The 18,036-nt window shown below is 36.7% G+C and overlaps 1 protein-coding gene across 3 annotated transcripts in view; it reads right to left on the bottom strand.

The window, feature by feature from the left end:
* The window catches only part of AKAP6 (A-kinase anchoring protein 6), a 607,892-nt gene that overhangs the window by 43,168 nt on the left and 546,688 nt on the right, over nucleotides 1-18,036 (bottom strand). For all 3 annotated transcript variants that reach the window (XM_049897582.1, XM_049897583.1, XM_049897584.1), the window contains exon 12: nucleotides 1,070-1,285. In XM_049897582.1, coding sequence (XP_049753539.1) covers nucleotides 1,070-1,285 — 216 coding nt within the window. The remainder of the gene's footprint in view (nucleotides 1-1,069; nucleotides 1,286-18,036) is intronic.

Genomic DNA, 18,036 nt, shown 5'->3' with positions numbered 1-18,036 from the left:
AAGAAATTTAACAATTTCAGCTTAAAATAATTAAACAGAACTGATAAGGATAAAATCACCCCCTCGACTCAATATAGCTACAGATGCAAAAAGAGCAAGAAAGCTTAATGATTCATTGTTCCTTCTGTTCCCAGCCCTCAAAGCCAAACATCAGATAGCAAATAGCAGGGCTTTGTTAAAATTAGGATTCATAGGAGAAGCCTGTTTTTCAGTGGTAAGATTTTTTAGACATGGTTTTTTTTATTTTGAAGGGAGAGAACTGAAAATGTAAATATATAGAAGAAACTTTCTATTGTATGTATGGATGGATAAACGTTTTTCATTTATGCAAGTAAAATGTGAGCATTAGACCTTCAATTAACAGACAATGAGCTCTAGGTCAATTTGGGGAATGTGATCTTTTTATCAATAAATTCTGTCCCTAAGGAGGTGAAGGTATTCATTGGACAAGTGTATATTCTATACCGTAAAAAGAAAACTTTCAAGTCACATGTATTTCCTTTATCTAGCAACAGTTAGAACTTAGACAATTTGGAAAATCTTTAAAAAGAATCACTCCCTCCTCCCATCCTTGTTATTGCCTTAAAACTCCAACAGAAAACACACCAGTTCTCAGCAATGTCACGCAATCGCAATGCACTCCAGGCAGGAACAATGGAGAACTGGTGTACAAATGGAGGTGCTAAGTCTTACCATGTAATGGAAAATTAATCAGTATGCTTTATTTCATTGCTTATTCTACAACGCATACTCATTGCTCCATAAGCTCTGAGAGTATTAAGATACCTTCTAGCAAAATTTCAATGGGGTATCGCATAATTAATGAGTATCGTTGGTGAAGGAATGATTGAAAGAAGTAATAGGTTAGTTTGGTAAGGTGAAGCAAAATCTCCGTGTCATTTTTCAAAAAGACAATGAGAGACACTAAAATGCATCTTATTAGTATGGCAAATAAACCTCTGTGTTACAATAAAGTTTCACTCTAGTGGTTATAAACAGCTTTAGTTAGTAAAACCAAGCCCTGAAAGAAAAGTGAGAGACCACTATGCTTTAAAAAAAAGTCACTCACAGACTCCTTTCCCAACTTCTTTTGTAGCCGCGTCTGCCACTGGACGGCTTGCATGACGATGGCTTCCCACCTTCTTTCAAGATTTACAATGATCAGCTGCATAGGCTGGTGGTCTGCGTTCAGATTGCAGGTATCCCGGTCATCCAGAAGATGCTGGCATAATCGCAGAACGGAGGCCACTCCGCGACGTCGCTGCTTGATTTCAGAGCAGAGGGACTGCAACACAGAGAGGAACCGATCCATGAGCGTTCAGAGGGCACTGTTCCCTCTAAGGTGAGGTACTCTCTTCCAACGTAATTCTAAACTGCAGTGATTGCTCAACTGGGAATGGGATAACAAGAAGAAAGGCCCTTGGGGTCTTCTTTAGATTACAGGCCTCTTACAGATACTCAACTAATGCAAAAGAATTTAATTGCATCCCATTCCTCCACCCTTTTTCAGTGACTTCTCCTTCTGAAACGCACCGTTTTACCTTGACGCCTAGGTAAATAACAATTTATAATTTAATGAAATAAATCATTTAGGTAATATGAATACTAAACAAACAGGCTTTGATTCAAGGTCATAAAATACAGAAAAATCCTCCAAAAAGAAATGGAGTTTTTTCACATTCATTTCTCTATTCCTTCTATAAACTTTATTTGTATAAAGTTTAGTTTTCCATAAGTTACATAAGATTGCAAAGAATTTTGATATACAAAATCTATTATCTGGGGGGGGGGGAGCAGTATTTTTCTCCGAAGCTTGATTAACAAAGCAATAATGTTCTGAAAACAGAAATTAAGATACTGGATTATTACTGCACTATTTGCTGGCTGCTGTGCTTCTTTTAATAGACACTCACACTATTTAAGAAGGATATTCATGCATCAAAATAACATTTTGCCCCCAGAAGCTTTTGTATTGCTGCAGTGACCCTAAGCTGAACGATTTGAGCAAAATAGCGGGTACACATGTCTAAAAATATTATATCCTTTCTTTGCCTACGGATATTGTGTAAGTGATAGTCTAATGCAAAGCCTTCAGGAGAAATGATGATTATATCCACAAACATCACTGAATTACTAATCTCTTTCTACTGCCACGATTGGACTGTTCTAACAGTTAACAGATTGCTTATTAATCAACAAGGGTAAACAAGACAATGCAATTTCATTTAGTGTGAGAGTTTTAATGCCTAAAAGTATTTGTGCTTAAAATGTTAATCCAGATAAGGCTTCATTAGACGAAGTCTTAAAATGATTCAGTGCAGTTCATTGGAATGTGTGAGGACTGGGGGTAGTAGATCAGCAGGTGGACGTTTCATACAGATGTCCCACTTACTGACATGATGCACGCTATTGCCATTTATGACCGTAACTCAGTAATAGCTGGAATTCTATTATTTCTGTAATGAGAGAACCCTGTACCTTTAATATTTCTGAATTTTAAATAAGGTGAATGACAAATTCCCAAACATCTATTTATGGCAAAATATGACTTGGAATTTTATTATTCAATTTATACCAGTGCAGCATTTTCAGTTATGTTTCCTGAACTTATCCTTATTTATTTTCCTAGGGTTCATTACTATTTTCCTATATAAAAAAAGCTCCTGATATAACCACCAGGTCTGACCAATCTCTTTACTGATGCTATTCATGAGTTCAGTGCTGAATGAGGAGAAATCCCGACATTCAAAGATAAAACTTGAGGGCCTACTAAATAAATAGTGTTTCCATCTCCTCCTCCAACCCTTATAATCACGCCCTACATGCACCCATGTGAGCGCCCACACACGCATGAGCACACACGTACACACACACACACAATCTTCAACTTTCTCTCTCGGGCGGGTGAAACTATCAGGCCAACTCAATACTTGCCAATTCTTGGCCCAATATTAAACACTTCAAGATAATTTTATGACCAACTAAAGTTGGCTTAAATGAGTCCTATGACCACGAACAGTGAGAGTTTTGGTTTGGTTTTGCTGTTGTTAACGTGTTAAAAGCAAAGGGCTAGAAAAAAGAAGAGATGTTTCCAATCCATAGGACTAGATCTTGCAAAACTCTCTTTGAAGTTGACCAGAATAATAACTGCATTTCTCAAGCCAACAAAAGGCCTCAATATTTCTTAAGCAAATAAAAATTTGCAATGGCTGACAATAAAGGTGCTTGTGGAGTTAGTTAGCACAGGTTACATCAGGTAACATTTGCAAAGAGTTTCAAAGTTCTGAAATGGGACACTTGAGGTTGCTGGGTGAAAGTATCGTAAAGGTCATTGGCCATAATTTTTTTGTAAGTATCCAGAATGTTTCCAGTATTTCAATATCCAGATCTTAACGTGAGTCAGTCCGGATGGATACAGTGGTTTAAAAACCGAAATAAGTTACAGTTACCATTCAATACCTGATTTCTGGATCTTCACAATTCTGTAATTTTTTTTTTAATTTTAAATATCCAAAAGGCTTATATTCTGAATAAATAATTTATCCTTATATGCACATTTGGGAAATAACATTACTCTTCAAAAGAGGAGAAGAGTGGGAATTTTATGTGGCCAACATCTTTTCAGTGGTTTTTTATACCTAAGAGATGTAATTGATAAAATACCATTCTCCTAAGTAAATGAGTTTCCATGACAACCATTAAATTATACATATTCATTTACAACCACAAACACATACTAAATGAAATCAGTGGATTTTCTGGTATTCTTTCTTAGAATCAATAGTTTACATCATTTCCATGATAAACTATGCATAAAAGAAATGTTAAATATAACTATGTAGAAGTAAATTATTATTATAATTATTTTTTGGCTTACTTCTTAAGAGAAAATTATTTTTAAGTAGCAACTCAGGCTAAGCAATCGAAATAAGGCACAGAAATAAGACAATCTTATCCTTGCCTCCCTGGCTGCCTCAGATTTGTATTGTACCTTCCATATGCTAGCCATGGAGGCTTCGAAAAGGAGCAAGTTATTGCTCCTTCCCTTAAGGAGCTGAGCGTCTACCGGAGGTGGACTACACAAATAATTACGGTATCAAGTGTACTGCAGAGAGATAGGCGCTACCAGAAATGTGTGCAAGTTACTATTGGAGGAATAGGTGAAATCTTCAAGAAAATATGGCCCAAACTAGGTGGTGATGGTTATAAGGAGAGAAGGAACAAGAAGTAGGAAGGCCCAGCAAGTACCCTGGAGTAGTGAGAGTGCACAGGGTGTTGGGGAGAGTGACAGATTGAAGCAGCTGGACAGGGAGGTAGAAAAAAGGGAAATTTAGAATGCCCTTTGTTATTGAAAAATTTGAAGCATATCATACTGGTTTCCATGCATAATCATACTGCCGTCACAGAAAAGTATAAATACAAGAAGAAGAACCAAAACCAAACCCATTGTCATCAAGTCAATTCCAACTCATAGTGACCCTATAGGGCAGAGTAGAACTGCCCCATAGGGTTTCCAAGGAATGGCTGGTGGATTTGAACTGCCGATTAGCAACTGAGCTCTTAACCACTGAGCTACCAGGGCTCCAGGAAGATGAAAGGGAAACTTAAAAGGAAAAATAGAATCAATCATCGATATACCTAAGAAAGTATTCCAAATGCTTTTCTATTTAGTTATCCTCATCAGTTTGTAAACTTCAGGCAATTTCTTCCTGCATGGCTATCTCTGTTAGTGTGGAGGTGGTTGTCGTAGCACCACTTCAGAATCCAATCGTTAGGATGAAGTTAGGGGAGGGCTACTTTTCAATTTCTAATGACCTCTTTTGTTTATTTGCTTTTAAATTCCTACTCAGTTTCTTCATAGTATTAAAAAGACAGATTTACTATTAAAAAATAAGTATAGAAAAACAAAGTAAAAATTTCTAAGTCTTTTTTCTTGACAATGATCAAATCTCCAACCTTCTAGACACACTCTTTTGCTCATATTACAAGAGAGTTACTGACAGGCTGAGGGTTTTTGTTTTACACTTATAAACCGTCAATATGATTTTCAATTTATCAATGGTGATGCAAAGAAGTATTTTTTGTTTATCTGGTTTTTTTTTTTTTTTTTTTTGCTCTCTTGACTTCCTCTGGCATTTTCCCCTACTCTTTAAACCACTCATATTACTAAGCCAAAGGTGACATATTATTCTTGACATTGGCTGCTGTCTAATACCACTGAAGGTAATACTTCCAGTACTGCCAGTTTATGCTTCATTATATATTAAATATAAGTATACACACACCCATACTACACAGAACAAATACATGTATACACAAATACTTGATATTAAACAATAGTGTCATCTAATAAAACACATGTAAATAAGCTTACAATAAAAGAACAATTACAATTAGGTCAAGTATTCTTAAATAAAATGTAAGAAACAAGTAGAAAAAATAGCGATGAGGAGTAAAAGAATATTTTAAAAATACCCAAACCGAGTATATTTTAAAATCAGACAGAAAACAAGTATACCTAGCTAAGCAATTCCAAAGCAGTTTGTCTCTGAGTATTCTAGCAGCCAATGCAAGAAGAGTTAGTTATATTGCTTATGCGATTTTATTTAGCAGAGTAACTTAACATCATAAGTTAGAGCAACATCGCCAAATTCATGGGGCTTAGGATGATTTGTTAAATCAAAGGAAAACTATTTTATGAAGTTATACTATTTATAATGACTGGTCAACTTTTTATACGACAAGCACACTACAGAGGGTAAGAATGTCTATATGATATGCATCTTGTATTCAATCTAGTTGAAGTGAAAAAACATAGAAAAGGGAAGAGTGAACAAAAAAACATAGAAAAAGGAAGAATGAACAAATACAGGTGATTTCTTCCATTTTAAATAGTGCCAAGTAGACAGCTCAATTTCTGTTTAAGACTTTCCTATACTTTTTCATGTTTTTGGTGAAGGTGTTTTGTGTGTGTGCATGTATTTTCTGGATTTTAGCATTTTAATTTCATGAGGTGGGCAGTTGTCTTTTCTTTGATAACGATGATCAGATCTTCTAGAGCAGTGATCCTCAGACCAAGCAGCAACAGCATCACCAGCAAATTCTCTGGTACCACCCCGGATCTCTTGAATCAAGAACTTTGGGATTAGGACCCAGTGATCAATGTTTTAACAAGCCCTCAGGTGATTCTAATGCATGCTAAAGTTTGAGACCACCTGTCTACAGGAGATACGAGAAAAAAACCAGTTGCCATCAAGGCAGCCTGATGTGTGTCAGAGTAAAACTGTGCTCCATCAAGTTTTCAGTGGGTGATTTTTCAAAAAAGTAGATCACCTGTCCTTTCTTCCAAGGAGCCTCTGGGTAGATTAGAACCTCCAACCTTTCATTTTGCAGCCAAGTACCTTAACAGTTTGCGCCACTGAAGAACTTCAGAGGAAATATAGGAATTTAGCTTTTAGATAACAGAATGAATCTAATTGAGTAAAATTTGTTTGACTAGTATAAAATACAAGCTGTAAGTTCAGATTTGCAGTCAGACTGGTAGCCAAGAGCCTAGGGTTCCCACTCATTGGTGATTCATAATTTTTTATTACTATCGAATGATTGAAAAAAGTGAATGAATCAATGAATAAATCTTTTCGACCAGTGATATTTTTATATTATTAGGACTTGCTTGATGGTCTCTATAGTTTTCAATGAAATTATTAAGACTGTTGAAGGGTTTGGGTTGTTTGAATTTCATATTTACATATTTCACTTCTTTTTTCACTTTTATCAAATAAGTCATTTATTAATGACTCTAACGTATATGGCATTGTGCTTAGTTAAACAGAATCACTGTTTTCAGCTTACATAGTGTGATGGTTAAGGTTGTGTTTCAACTTGGGTGGGCCATGATTCTCAGTGGTTTGGCAGATGTGATGTAGTTTGGCAGTCATATAATGAATGATGTAATCACTCCCATGATGAGATTTGATATAATGTGATCACCTCCATGATGGGATCTACTGTGAGTAGCCAATCAGTTGTAAGAGAAATTCCTTGGGGGTGTGGCCTGCATCCAATATAGGCAGACTTTCTGGCAAGCCTCGCTGTCTTTTACTAGCTCTGCAGCTGCCTCCTATTCATCTGACCTCTAGTTCTTGGGACTTGAGCTAACAGCTTCCTGATCTTGGGATTCACCAGCCTTCACAATCTGGATCTTGGGCTCACCAGCCCCTGCAGCTATGTGAGTCAGAAGAAGCCTCCAGCCTGACCCAAGGGACGTGGAACTTTCCAGCCTCTATGACTGCATGAGCTATTTCCTTGATATAATCTGTCTCGCTCATTTTTTTTTCTCTCTCTATATATGTATGTATATATATACTTCAATGGTTTTGCTTCTCTAGAGAACCTAGTCTAAGACACATAGTAAAACAAAACGATGATTGCTTGAAAGGTACAGGTATCAGCGGCAGGTATATTACTGTCTGCAGCTACAGTCTAATAAAAATGAACAGCAGGCAGATCATCAGGTGATACGATAGAAAGTGTCTAAGGGTTACTTTAGATTGGGCAGTCAACAAAGCTTCTCTGAAGAGGTGACATCACATAATAACAAGTTCAGATACAGAAAAAAATAGCAGTATTCTGACACTATAGTAGTTCAGACAAGATAATGTTTATAAAATTAAGTCTAATTTATGCTACAAAAGGTTTATCTTATGATTAAGTACAGGGTATTAATGATTAATATTGAGCTCCTACAAATAAAATAATGCAAGTAAAAAACTCTTGGCACAATTAAGTGGGGAAAGAATAGTCTCTTCAACACACAGCAATAGGACAACTGGATTTCCATGTGTAAAAGAATGAAGCTGGATCCCTACATCACACCATATCAAAAATTAACTCAGTTAATGGACCATTACATGTAAGAGCTAAAACTATATAAAAATCTTATAAAAAATAATAGGAGTAAATCTTTGTGATGTTAGGTAGACAATGATTTCTCAGATATCACACCAAAAGTATTAGTGACTTTAGGACTTCATCAAAATTAAAAATTTTTGTGCTCCAAATGGACCATTAATAAAGTAAAAATACAACCCACAGAATGGGAGAAAATACTTGCAAATAGTACAGCTGATTGTTGTTAGTTGCCATTGAGTCAGTTTCAACTTATGGTGACCCCACATGTGCATAGTAGAACGGCTCAATATGGTTTTCAAGGATGTGACCTTTTGGAAGCAGATCACCAGGCCTGTCTTCTGAGGTACCTCTTGGTGGGTTTGAACCCCAAACCTTTCAGCTGGTAGTGGAGCACTTAACTGTTTGTGCCACCCCTGAGGGACTCATGTCCACAAGACATAAATAACTCTTACAACTCAACAATAAAAAGAAAAACAACTCAATTAAAAATGGGCAAAGGATTAAAAAATAGGCATTTTTTTCCAAAGAAGATACACAAATGGTCATAAACACACGAAAAGGTGCTTAATATCACTAGTCATCAAGGAAGGAAAATCAAACTTACAATGAGATACCATTTCATGCTCACTAGGATGGCTATAATAAAAAAGATAGACAATAACAATTGTTGATGAAGATGAAGGGGAATTGGGATCCTCATATGCTGCTGATGGGATTGCAGTCACTTTGCAAAATAATATGACAGTTCCTTATAGGGTTAAACATAAAGTTACCATATGATCCCGCTATTTCACTTCTAGGTATATACCCAAGAGATATAAAAACATTTGAGCACACACACACACAAAAAGCCTGTACATGAATATTCATAGCAGCATTATTCACAATAGCTTAAAAGTGGAAACAACCTAAAAGTCTATCAACTAGTGAATGGATAAACAAAATGTGGTATAGCCATAAAATGGAATGTTATTTAGAAATAAAAAAGGAATGGAGTATTGACACATGCTACATGAATGAACCTTAAAAATGTTATGCTAAGTGAAAAAGCTAGATATGAAAGACCACATAGTATACGATTCCATTTATATGAAGTGTCTAAAATGGGCAAATCCATAGAAACAGAAAGTAGATTAGTGGTTACCAGGGACTGGAGCTCTGGGGAGTGATTATGAATACCAAAAACCAAACCCAATGCCGTGGAGTTGATTCTGACTCATAGTGACCCTATAGGACAGAGTAGAATTGCCCCAAGATGTGCCTGGCGGATTTGAACGGCCAGCCCTTTGGTTGGCAGCCGTAGCACTTAACCACTACGCCACCAGGGCTTCCGATTATGAATAGGTACGTGTTTTTAGGGGCTAGTAATGAAATATTCTTAAATTAGATCGTGGTGATGGCTATATAACTCTGTGAATATACTAAAAACCACCAAATTGCACACTTTAACATGGTAAATTTTATGGTATGTGGATTATAACTCAGTAAAGCAGCTATTAAAAAAATTCTTCAAAGAGCACATAAAGAAAAAAAAAAAAACCCATTGCCATTGAGTCAATTCTGACTCATAGTGACCCTATAAGACAGAGTAGAAGTGCTTCAAAGAGTTTCCAAGGAGCGCCTGGTGGATATGAACTGCTGACCTTTTGGTCAGCAGCCAAAGCACTTAACCACTATGCCACCAGGGTTTCCCAAAAGAGCACATATATATTATTAAAACCACATAATTGGTGATATAATCAGAGAATTAACTTTTGTGCTACAGTGTGTCATGCCAACAGAATCTATGATATTACTAACACCATCGAGTTACCACGGTCCTGTAACTGTGGGTCAATATATGGGCTTATACACTTATGAATGAAAGCTAAGGGCTTTTTAACAGCAAAAGTAATATCTATAAAATTTCCTGGGATAGAGTTATAGCTGCAAACCTATAAATCTCAGTCAACAGACCAGACATTCTGCTATATGATAAAAATAATGCAGTGTAATTTTTAATATAGTTGTCCTACTTCTAGAAATATCATAATACATAAACAGAAACATATATACAAAAGAGTATGTACCTGGAAGAGGAGTTGAAACAATTGTGGAAAATGAAGAATGTTAATTACATCCAATTATTGCCGTGATGCGTTTCATATACAATCATATATATCTTATGAAACTATAATCTATTGTGTTGTTGGTGTCAGTATAAAAATGAGATCTGACATAACATAAAGTACTTCATGCACTTTACAAAAGATCATCCTGAGTTTACTATATGTATCTGAACCAATACCAAATAAAAATGTTATGTTTTCTCCAAATATCTCAAGATTCATTTGAATGCAAAATAATAACTAACAATTATGTAGTCTTATTAATTGCTAGTGCACTATTCTTATTAATTTCTTAGTTACCAAAAAAAAAAAAAACCAAACCCACTGCTATTGAGTCAATTCTGACTCATAGCGACTGAGGAGAACTGCCCCATAGGGTTTCCAAGAAGTGCCTGGTGGATTTGAACTGCTGACCTTTTGGTTAGTAGCCATAGCTCTTAACCACTCTGCCACCAGGGTTTCTGATTTCTTAGTCATTCCTCATTAAACCCCTATATTAAGAACATATTTTGTATATTTCTGTGTGTCATGCATCATTTTAGGTTTTTTAAATGTGTAGACTCATTTAATACTTAAAACAACTTCATGAGATATATATTATTCTCTTGTACCTATTTTGTAAATGAGAAAATGGAGACACAGAGGTCAAGTAGCTAACCAAAAGCTACACAGCTAATAAACAGCAAAGGCAGGATTTGAACCCAGGTGGCCTGAATCTAGAATCTATTCTTGAAAACACCATGGTACACTGCCTTTTATAAGAACTGAAGGAGCTTGTAAAATACCTATATTTTCAGACTATCTCTGCCCATGACTTATAAGCAGAAATGGCCATAAGCCAGTTATCTCTTTTTGCACACCATTCAGGGGTCTAATCTTCTACGAATTCCTAGGGCTATAATATGTTAAATATTAGCAACCTTTTCAGGCCAGAATTGGACAAAACACTCATTCATTCATTAAACAAATATTTATTGAACACCTATATGCCAGGCACCATTCTAAGTGTTTGAGATATATCAGTGAACAAAACAGACAAAAATTCCTGTTCTCTTGGGAGGGCCTCACTCACATTCTAGTGGATACCAAAAACCAAACCAAACCCATTGCCGTGGAGTCGATTCCAACTCACAGTGACCCTACAGGACGGAGTAGAACTGCCCCACAGGCTTTCCAAGGAGTGCCCACCTAGATTTGAACTGCTGACCTTCTGGTTAGCAGCCAAGCTCTTAACCACTGTGCCACCAGGGCTGACATAATCCTTTCCTGGGAAATATATAAATGATATATAAAGAAGAGATTGACAAAGGTAGGAAACATTTATTATGTGAATGATTGTCAAAGCTTCCAGCAACAGGTCAGCAGCTCTTTTGGTCCTGATAGCTCCATTCAGGGGTCAGTTATGTGCTTAACTTAACTATACTTAGGGTATAAATGTTGCGAATAAGAATTTCTATCCTAGAAGAGTAAAGAAACAATTCTTCAAAACAGAAAATATTACAATACCTCAAGTGGGGTAACAGTGATGACTTGCACATTTTAAAGAAAATACAGGTAGATGACATCTGGGTATTTAATTGTTCCAAACTTAAAAGACAACGTCAGCCAATATAGGAACTCAGCTCAGTTGCAAACCCTGGGACTTGATCTATACTGAAGCTAAATATTCTATAAGCATACAGTGAAGTGCAAAAAATAGCAATTGAAAAATGACATGATTAAATGGCGTGACATGCAATCATTTGCTCTCAATTATATCAATGTATCTTCTTCATTTCTAGGAGTCAGGCAGAAATATTGTACTTTAAATGCCTCTATTAAATTGGTCACCAATAATAAAATAGATGAAAGTCCTAATAAGCTCATTTGCATAACATACATCATACACTACACAACTATTCTCTCCAAACAGTTTTGCTCGTAGATTTGTCTCCTGGTTGTCACCCGTCTCTGCTACACTAGCAGATTCTGAAAGCACAATACTGCCTTCAGGACCATTTGTAGAAAAATGTTTAAGAAACTTTTCTAGTTAACCCTTGGCAGGGTCCTTATTGCTAATTATGGAAAAGGTATTGATATAATATCTTGGCTGTCACATTTTATTATCATGATGGTAGAAGCAGAATCTAGGTCTGACATTTTGGAAATATCATCTAATTGCAAGTCAGAAACGGAGAATGACAGTTTTAAGTAGATTATAACTTCCTTCAAGATGGCAAACTGGTTTACTTAATTTAAAAGCTAGATTTTAAAAATAGCATTAAAGCCCCTTGAATTGGTTTACCAGGCACATCTCTGTGCATTCCGCGAAGAGGGGCTGGGATATTTGCCATAAATAGTTTTGATATTGTCCATGACAATATAAGTCTAGATTCTAGAACCAAATAATATCTCATCATTTAAAATCACCATATTTTAAATAAATACTTTCATATTTACGAAAAATAATCTCCCCATGTTCATCTTGTCATTAGGTAAGTGAAGTCCAAAGGCAGATGAGTTGCCTTTACCCTCCTGGCCTGATTATCTTAACCTTTTGACCCAGAAGACCTTACTTTCTGTTGCAACCTAATGTCCTCACCAACCAAGGTGAATCATTAAAGGCCATCAGGATTATTAATTAATACTGCAAATATGGATGAGTGGTGTCATCAAGAGAAAAGCTAACCATTCTTTTAAAAACACTCACATTTATGTTTTGATAGTTTGCAATTTATATGTTAAAAAAAAACATTGATTTCACTTGTTAAGATGCATTGCTATTCCTTTAGCTTTTTCAGACTGGACTAAAATATAATAACCATTCTAAAACTGCAGACTCTCGCTGTGTTATTCCACAAAAGCTGTTGTTATCCCTGTGTGGCATTCTTTAATTTCTTTGTGACTTTCTGTACACTAGGCTAACTACTTTTAAACATGTTTGTTTTTAAGAATCAAGCTCAGTGGTCATGTGCTTAGTTCATATTCACATGTAATTAGTAATATGTTATATACTTCCTTTTCCAAATTAAAACACTATTAAAATTCCAGACATACAAAACAATATGAAGATTAAGTTACTCTAAAGAAAACTGTAATCACTTACAGATTGCTTGTATCATTACTAAAATGCTGGTATCTATTACAGAGTCTCCCTGGAATAAAGAATGTACTTTTGGTAATAATCTCTTAAAAACATGTCCATTATTGTTAAGATGCTAAACTAGTCTGCAATTACACAAAGGTAACTTTTAGCAATAAGGAGGAAAGGGTGCTGGATGTAAATGTAATTTAGCCATTATACTACAAAATACCTTTTCTTAAAACTTACAATCACTCTTTTCATAAGCAGATAAGGCATTAATTGTCATTTATTTTTACATTATTATATTTTGAAATCTATTTACAACACCCACTGTGCTTTTTATCTCTTATTGATTCCATAAGAATCTTTTCAAAGTAATTCTGAGGAAGAGAGTATAAAAAAAAAAAAAGAGAGTATAGATGAAGGCAATTTTCTTCTCTTGATTATCTGTTGATCCTAACTACCCAAATTCATCTTTGCCTTTTAGAGATCTTGGGTATTCGCTGGCCAGTCCAACGAAATATCCAGGCCAGTCTGAGGAAAGAGAAGGAAAGAATTCTACATGACAAGGTACAGTGGGATACACCCATTTGGCCAAATCTTTGAAAGAAGAATCATCATAAAGACCACACGTAGAGAATGAAAGAGCCTTAAGAAGGTAAGCAGGAGATCACAGGAGCTAGGATGACTCAAGAAAAGTTCCCAGGCATAATGTGGAACACTCAGACAACTTGGTTCAAAGGAGAGGGCCCATTACTGGATTAGACTCAAGACTCACTTGCCTCTGCTGCACGGTATTTTTGAGCTCTCTCAGCCATACACGGTTGGCGACCTTCCACCCCACTCCTCTTTCAAGCCCTGTTTTTCCAGGCTTAACTCTGCCTAACTTACTCTGTTATGTATTTCCTATGAAGCTAATTCTGGAACTTGCCACAAAGTTCAGAGGGTTACCTGAAGTACAGTGGCTAGGAATTATAGTTTAGGGATATATTCCTGAATCCAGCAGACGGGAAATAAGTGGATTCAAGAACTCTATTATTATTATTATTAGATGCCCCGGGATCAGTTCCAACTCATAGCAACCCTATATACTACAAAGCAAAACACTGCCTGGTCCTGTGTCATCCTCACAATCATTGCAATGCTTGAGGCCCTCCTGATAACATGTCCATTGTATGTAAGACATAGTCTCCCATCCTTGCTTCAAGAACTCTAGAGACCCAATAAGAATGCAGGAAGAGAGTCAGGTAATGGCCACTAACACCACTAAAGAAGAAAATAACGATGCTAGGGAGAAAAGGTTGATGTTAGAGACACTCTTCTGTTTATCATTTACTCCTCCTTGACCCAGAAGAGGCAGAGTTATAGAGAGTTTTTTAAACTTCATATTCTTGATTTTATTTTCATACTATCCCCAACAGCACATTTCCCTGTGAGCTTGGACCACTAGGAACTTGCTTCTTAGCTCTTTCCTTTGTGTTTGCGGTAGAAATACTGGGCAAGTTGACTCCTTTTCACCAGCTTTCAGTACTCCCAGATGTGTGGTAATACTAAGTACACTCTGAGGGTCGTTTAGAAGCTTAACTAAATGTAACAGCAACACCAGAAGCTCTGGTGGTGTAGAATTCAGCTGCTATAACCAAAAGGTCAGCAGTTCGAATCCACCGGGTGCTCCTTGGAAACCTATGGAGCAGTTCTACTCTGTCCTATAGGGTCGCTATGAGTTGGAATCGACTCGACAGCAATGGGTTTGGTTTTTGGAGTGGCAACACACTCTTCAAATACTACATTAGGTGATAGAGAAATGCTGACTAAATATTAGCCAACTAGTAAATTGCTATGATTATTTACCTCAAAGCAATATTCCATAACCCTGTGAAAAGGAAATGTAATAAAAACATTCTTTAAACATTCCTGTGACTAGAACAAAGTGGAGATTCAGAATTTTTCTAGAACATTTTCTTGAATAAAACTAATTTTTCTTTTAGAGTAGTATGCTTTCTTCTCTTCTGGGAAGAGACACCACACCTCTCTCCTGACTTCTCCCAAAAAGATTTAGTGTGGGTGGGGAGGGGGGTGTTCTCTCATCCATCCCATCTAATACCTAGGCAGCAAGACAAACTATAAATCATCTGAACATAAAGATGTTTTAGGTGAATATTTCAGAAGCAATTTAGAATGAGAAAAAAAAAAAAAACACTGAACTTAGAGTCTAATCCTAGTTCTGCAATAACTAGTTTTGTGATTTCAAGTAAACCACAAAGCTTCTAAGTGCCCTTAATATCCCTCCTCTAAAATGTACTGATTCCTTTAGCCTCTAACACACTCTAGTATTATTTTATCCCATAACCTTATTCTGAGACAGGAAAAAATCTGTAATGGTCTTCGTAGAAGTGATAGTAAAATACAACTTTTACTATCTCTCAATTCATTTGCAAGATGGCTCTCATCTTCTCTGATTAACTTCTAGGGGTAATATTAATTTCACCATGCCTTTAACATTTTTATTTATTTTCCTTTTCACTAGCCTGAACTGTGGAAAGCTGCTCTAATTGAACAAGTGTGTTGTTGTTGCAATCATTTGTGTGAGATAACCTTGCTCAGTCTCAGATTCTGCTCATATCTTGGTCACATTCTAACCTCTTTGAAGTCTAAATCCAAATACCTTTATAGCAAGAACCACATGCCTAAGCAAGACACACATGATTGAAAATTTAACTTCCACCGTTGTTTTCATAAAACTTTGAAGTTCGTTGAGCACAATGTTTTATTGAGGGTTAGGATGGCATGGTTGAATGGATACTCATCGGCTCTCTTCCTGTTGGTCTTGGCTGGCAAATAAAGGAGTGAATGGGTCTTGAAACATCCCTCCAATTCTTAGAAGTCATTCCTCTTAGTCATGACTGAAGGGCAATAAAGGATATTTTGAGAAAAGGGGAAGGAGGAACCTGAGCTACCTCATATTCTGTGCTTCTCAAAGGTGCTTCTGATTGTTTTCACACTTATCCTCATGGGGTTAAATTCAAAAAGAAAAAAAGAATCTCCTTGGAGAAAAGAATGCAATATCCTAAATACAAAGGATATGTTAGGATTTAATCAACAGTTTATAGCATCAGGGAAATTGGGAGAGATAAGTTAGGTTATTTTTTTTTTCCAGATAGGAATAATGATTTATGCCTTCACCCCATCTTAGAGAGGTTTTGAGAGGATTAGTGATCTAATATCTGTAAAGCTCTTTAAGCGCCTCATATGGAAGGCACAACATAAACACAAGGTGAAAAATGATATCAAACTCAATATTGAGTTAAGCTCCCAAGAGTAAAGCCCCTTGAGGAAGCTACAGCAGGTCAAGGTGGGAAATCTTGAAGTTCCAACACCTGAGAAGTCTTGGTTTGTTGTCACATGCATTTTAATACTGTTTAAAATTACCTTTTACTTTTAGTACTATTAGTAAGCATTTCTACCTTTCCTATTAATCACGGTACCCCTTATAATAATTATTTTTATTTCTAATCACCAACTGAGACATGTTTATTATCCCTATTTTATAAAAGAAAATTGAGATGTTAAAGTTGCAAGACATCAGTGATGACACATATGAAATCACTGGCTTGGTATTACGGGACTGTGGTCTTGACTGAGATTAAGGAGACGAGGATTGTCATCCCTACGCAAGTTGTTTGGTCCTGGGTGAGTGATTTAATTTATTAGAGACTTGGTTTCCTCCTCTTTGGAACAAGAAAGGTGAGCCAGCTAGATGATCTCAAGTCTTGTCCAGTGATGAAATTTTATGACTTATTAAATACTTCTTGAGAATCTAGTGGCTCTGAGGCATTGTCTTTGGTACTATGAAGGCCATGGAAAACAAACAAAACCTCAAATAATTCCTTCTTTTACAAAATGTACAATCTATTTTGTTGACAAGACACACAAACCCATGCCTCCACACATTTGAATAACATTTAGATAATCAGACAAACAACGCAAGAATTTCTTTGATTGCTCATCTGCACATATTATTCTGTTCCCCCTTCATTGGCTACCCTTCAGATCTCAATTTAGAGTCACTAACTCTAGGAACTTCCTTGCTTCTCCCCATGATAATACGCCTGATCCTCCCCAGGAATATCCTATGTACTTCCACAGCACACTATATTATCTCCTCTCACAGCTCATGCCACATTCTCTTCTTCTTGCCTGTTTACTTATCTATATATCCACTCATTTAAAAGGAAGTATAGGCTGATGAAGAGGCAAAAGTTAGTGTTCCAGGGAAAGTGGAGCTTATGGTGGGAGTGACGTCTGAAAACGGTGGGGCAGATAAGAGGAGATGAGAGAACGGGGGGGAGGGGACTGACTTTGAAGAACAGGAAGGACACAGGAAGCCTGAGAAGAAAGAAGTTCGATGTTATCTCTGTCCTCTCCTTTTTCCTCCTTGCCAGACCTTGCTTTAGATTCCCTGCCTTATTTAATGGTAATACCAAATGCCCCCATTAAAAAGCAAATGGCTATGTGCACAACTACTAGCTGAAAGGCTGGCAGTTTGACCCCACCCAGAGGTTCCTTGGAAGACAGGTCTGGTGATCTACTTCTGAAAGGTCTCAACCTTGAAAACCCTATGGAGTAGTTCTACTCTGAACACATGGGGTCACCATGAGCCAGAATTGACTCGATGACAACTAACAACAACCAGCAAAGTAATTTCTAAATTCTGTCATTCCAAATCCTGAGGCCTCTCTTAAATCTAGCCTCCCTTCTCCCACTGTAACTACACTATTTCATGCTCCCAGGACTTTTCACCTAAATTTCAGAAGAACTACCACCTAATGGGTCTTCCTTCCTCCAGGTTGATGGACACACAGCTCTAAGATCATGCTCCTGCTCAGGGACGCTAAGGACACCACTGATGAATGAGCGAAGTGTGGGCTCCTTGACTGCTCTTCAGCCTTGCCT

Source organism: Elephas maximus, chromosome 10 (assembly GCF_024166365.1).
Source record: "Elephas maximus indicus isolate mEleMax1 chromosome 10, mEleMax1 primary haplotype, whole genome shotgun sequence".
NCBI lineage: Eukaryota > Metazoa > Chordata > Mammalia > Proboscidea > Elephantidae > Elephas > Elephas maximus.
Note: the sequence above shows the minus strand (reverse complement) of the source record. Positions and strands in the feature narration are given on the sequence as shown.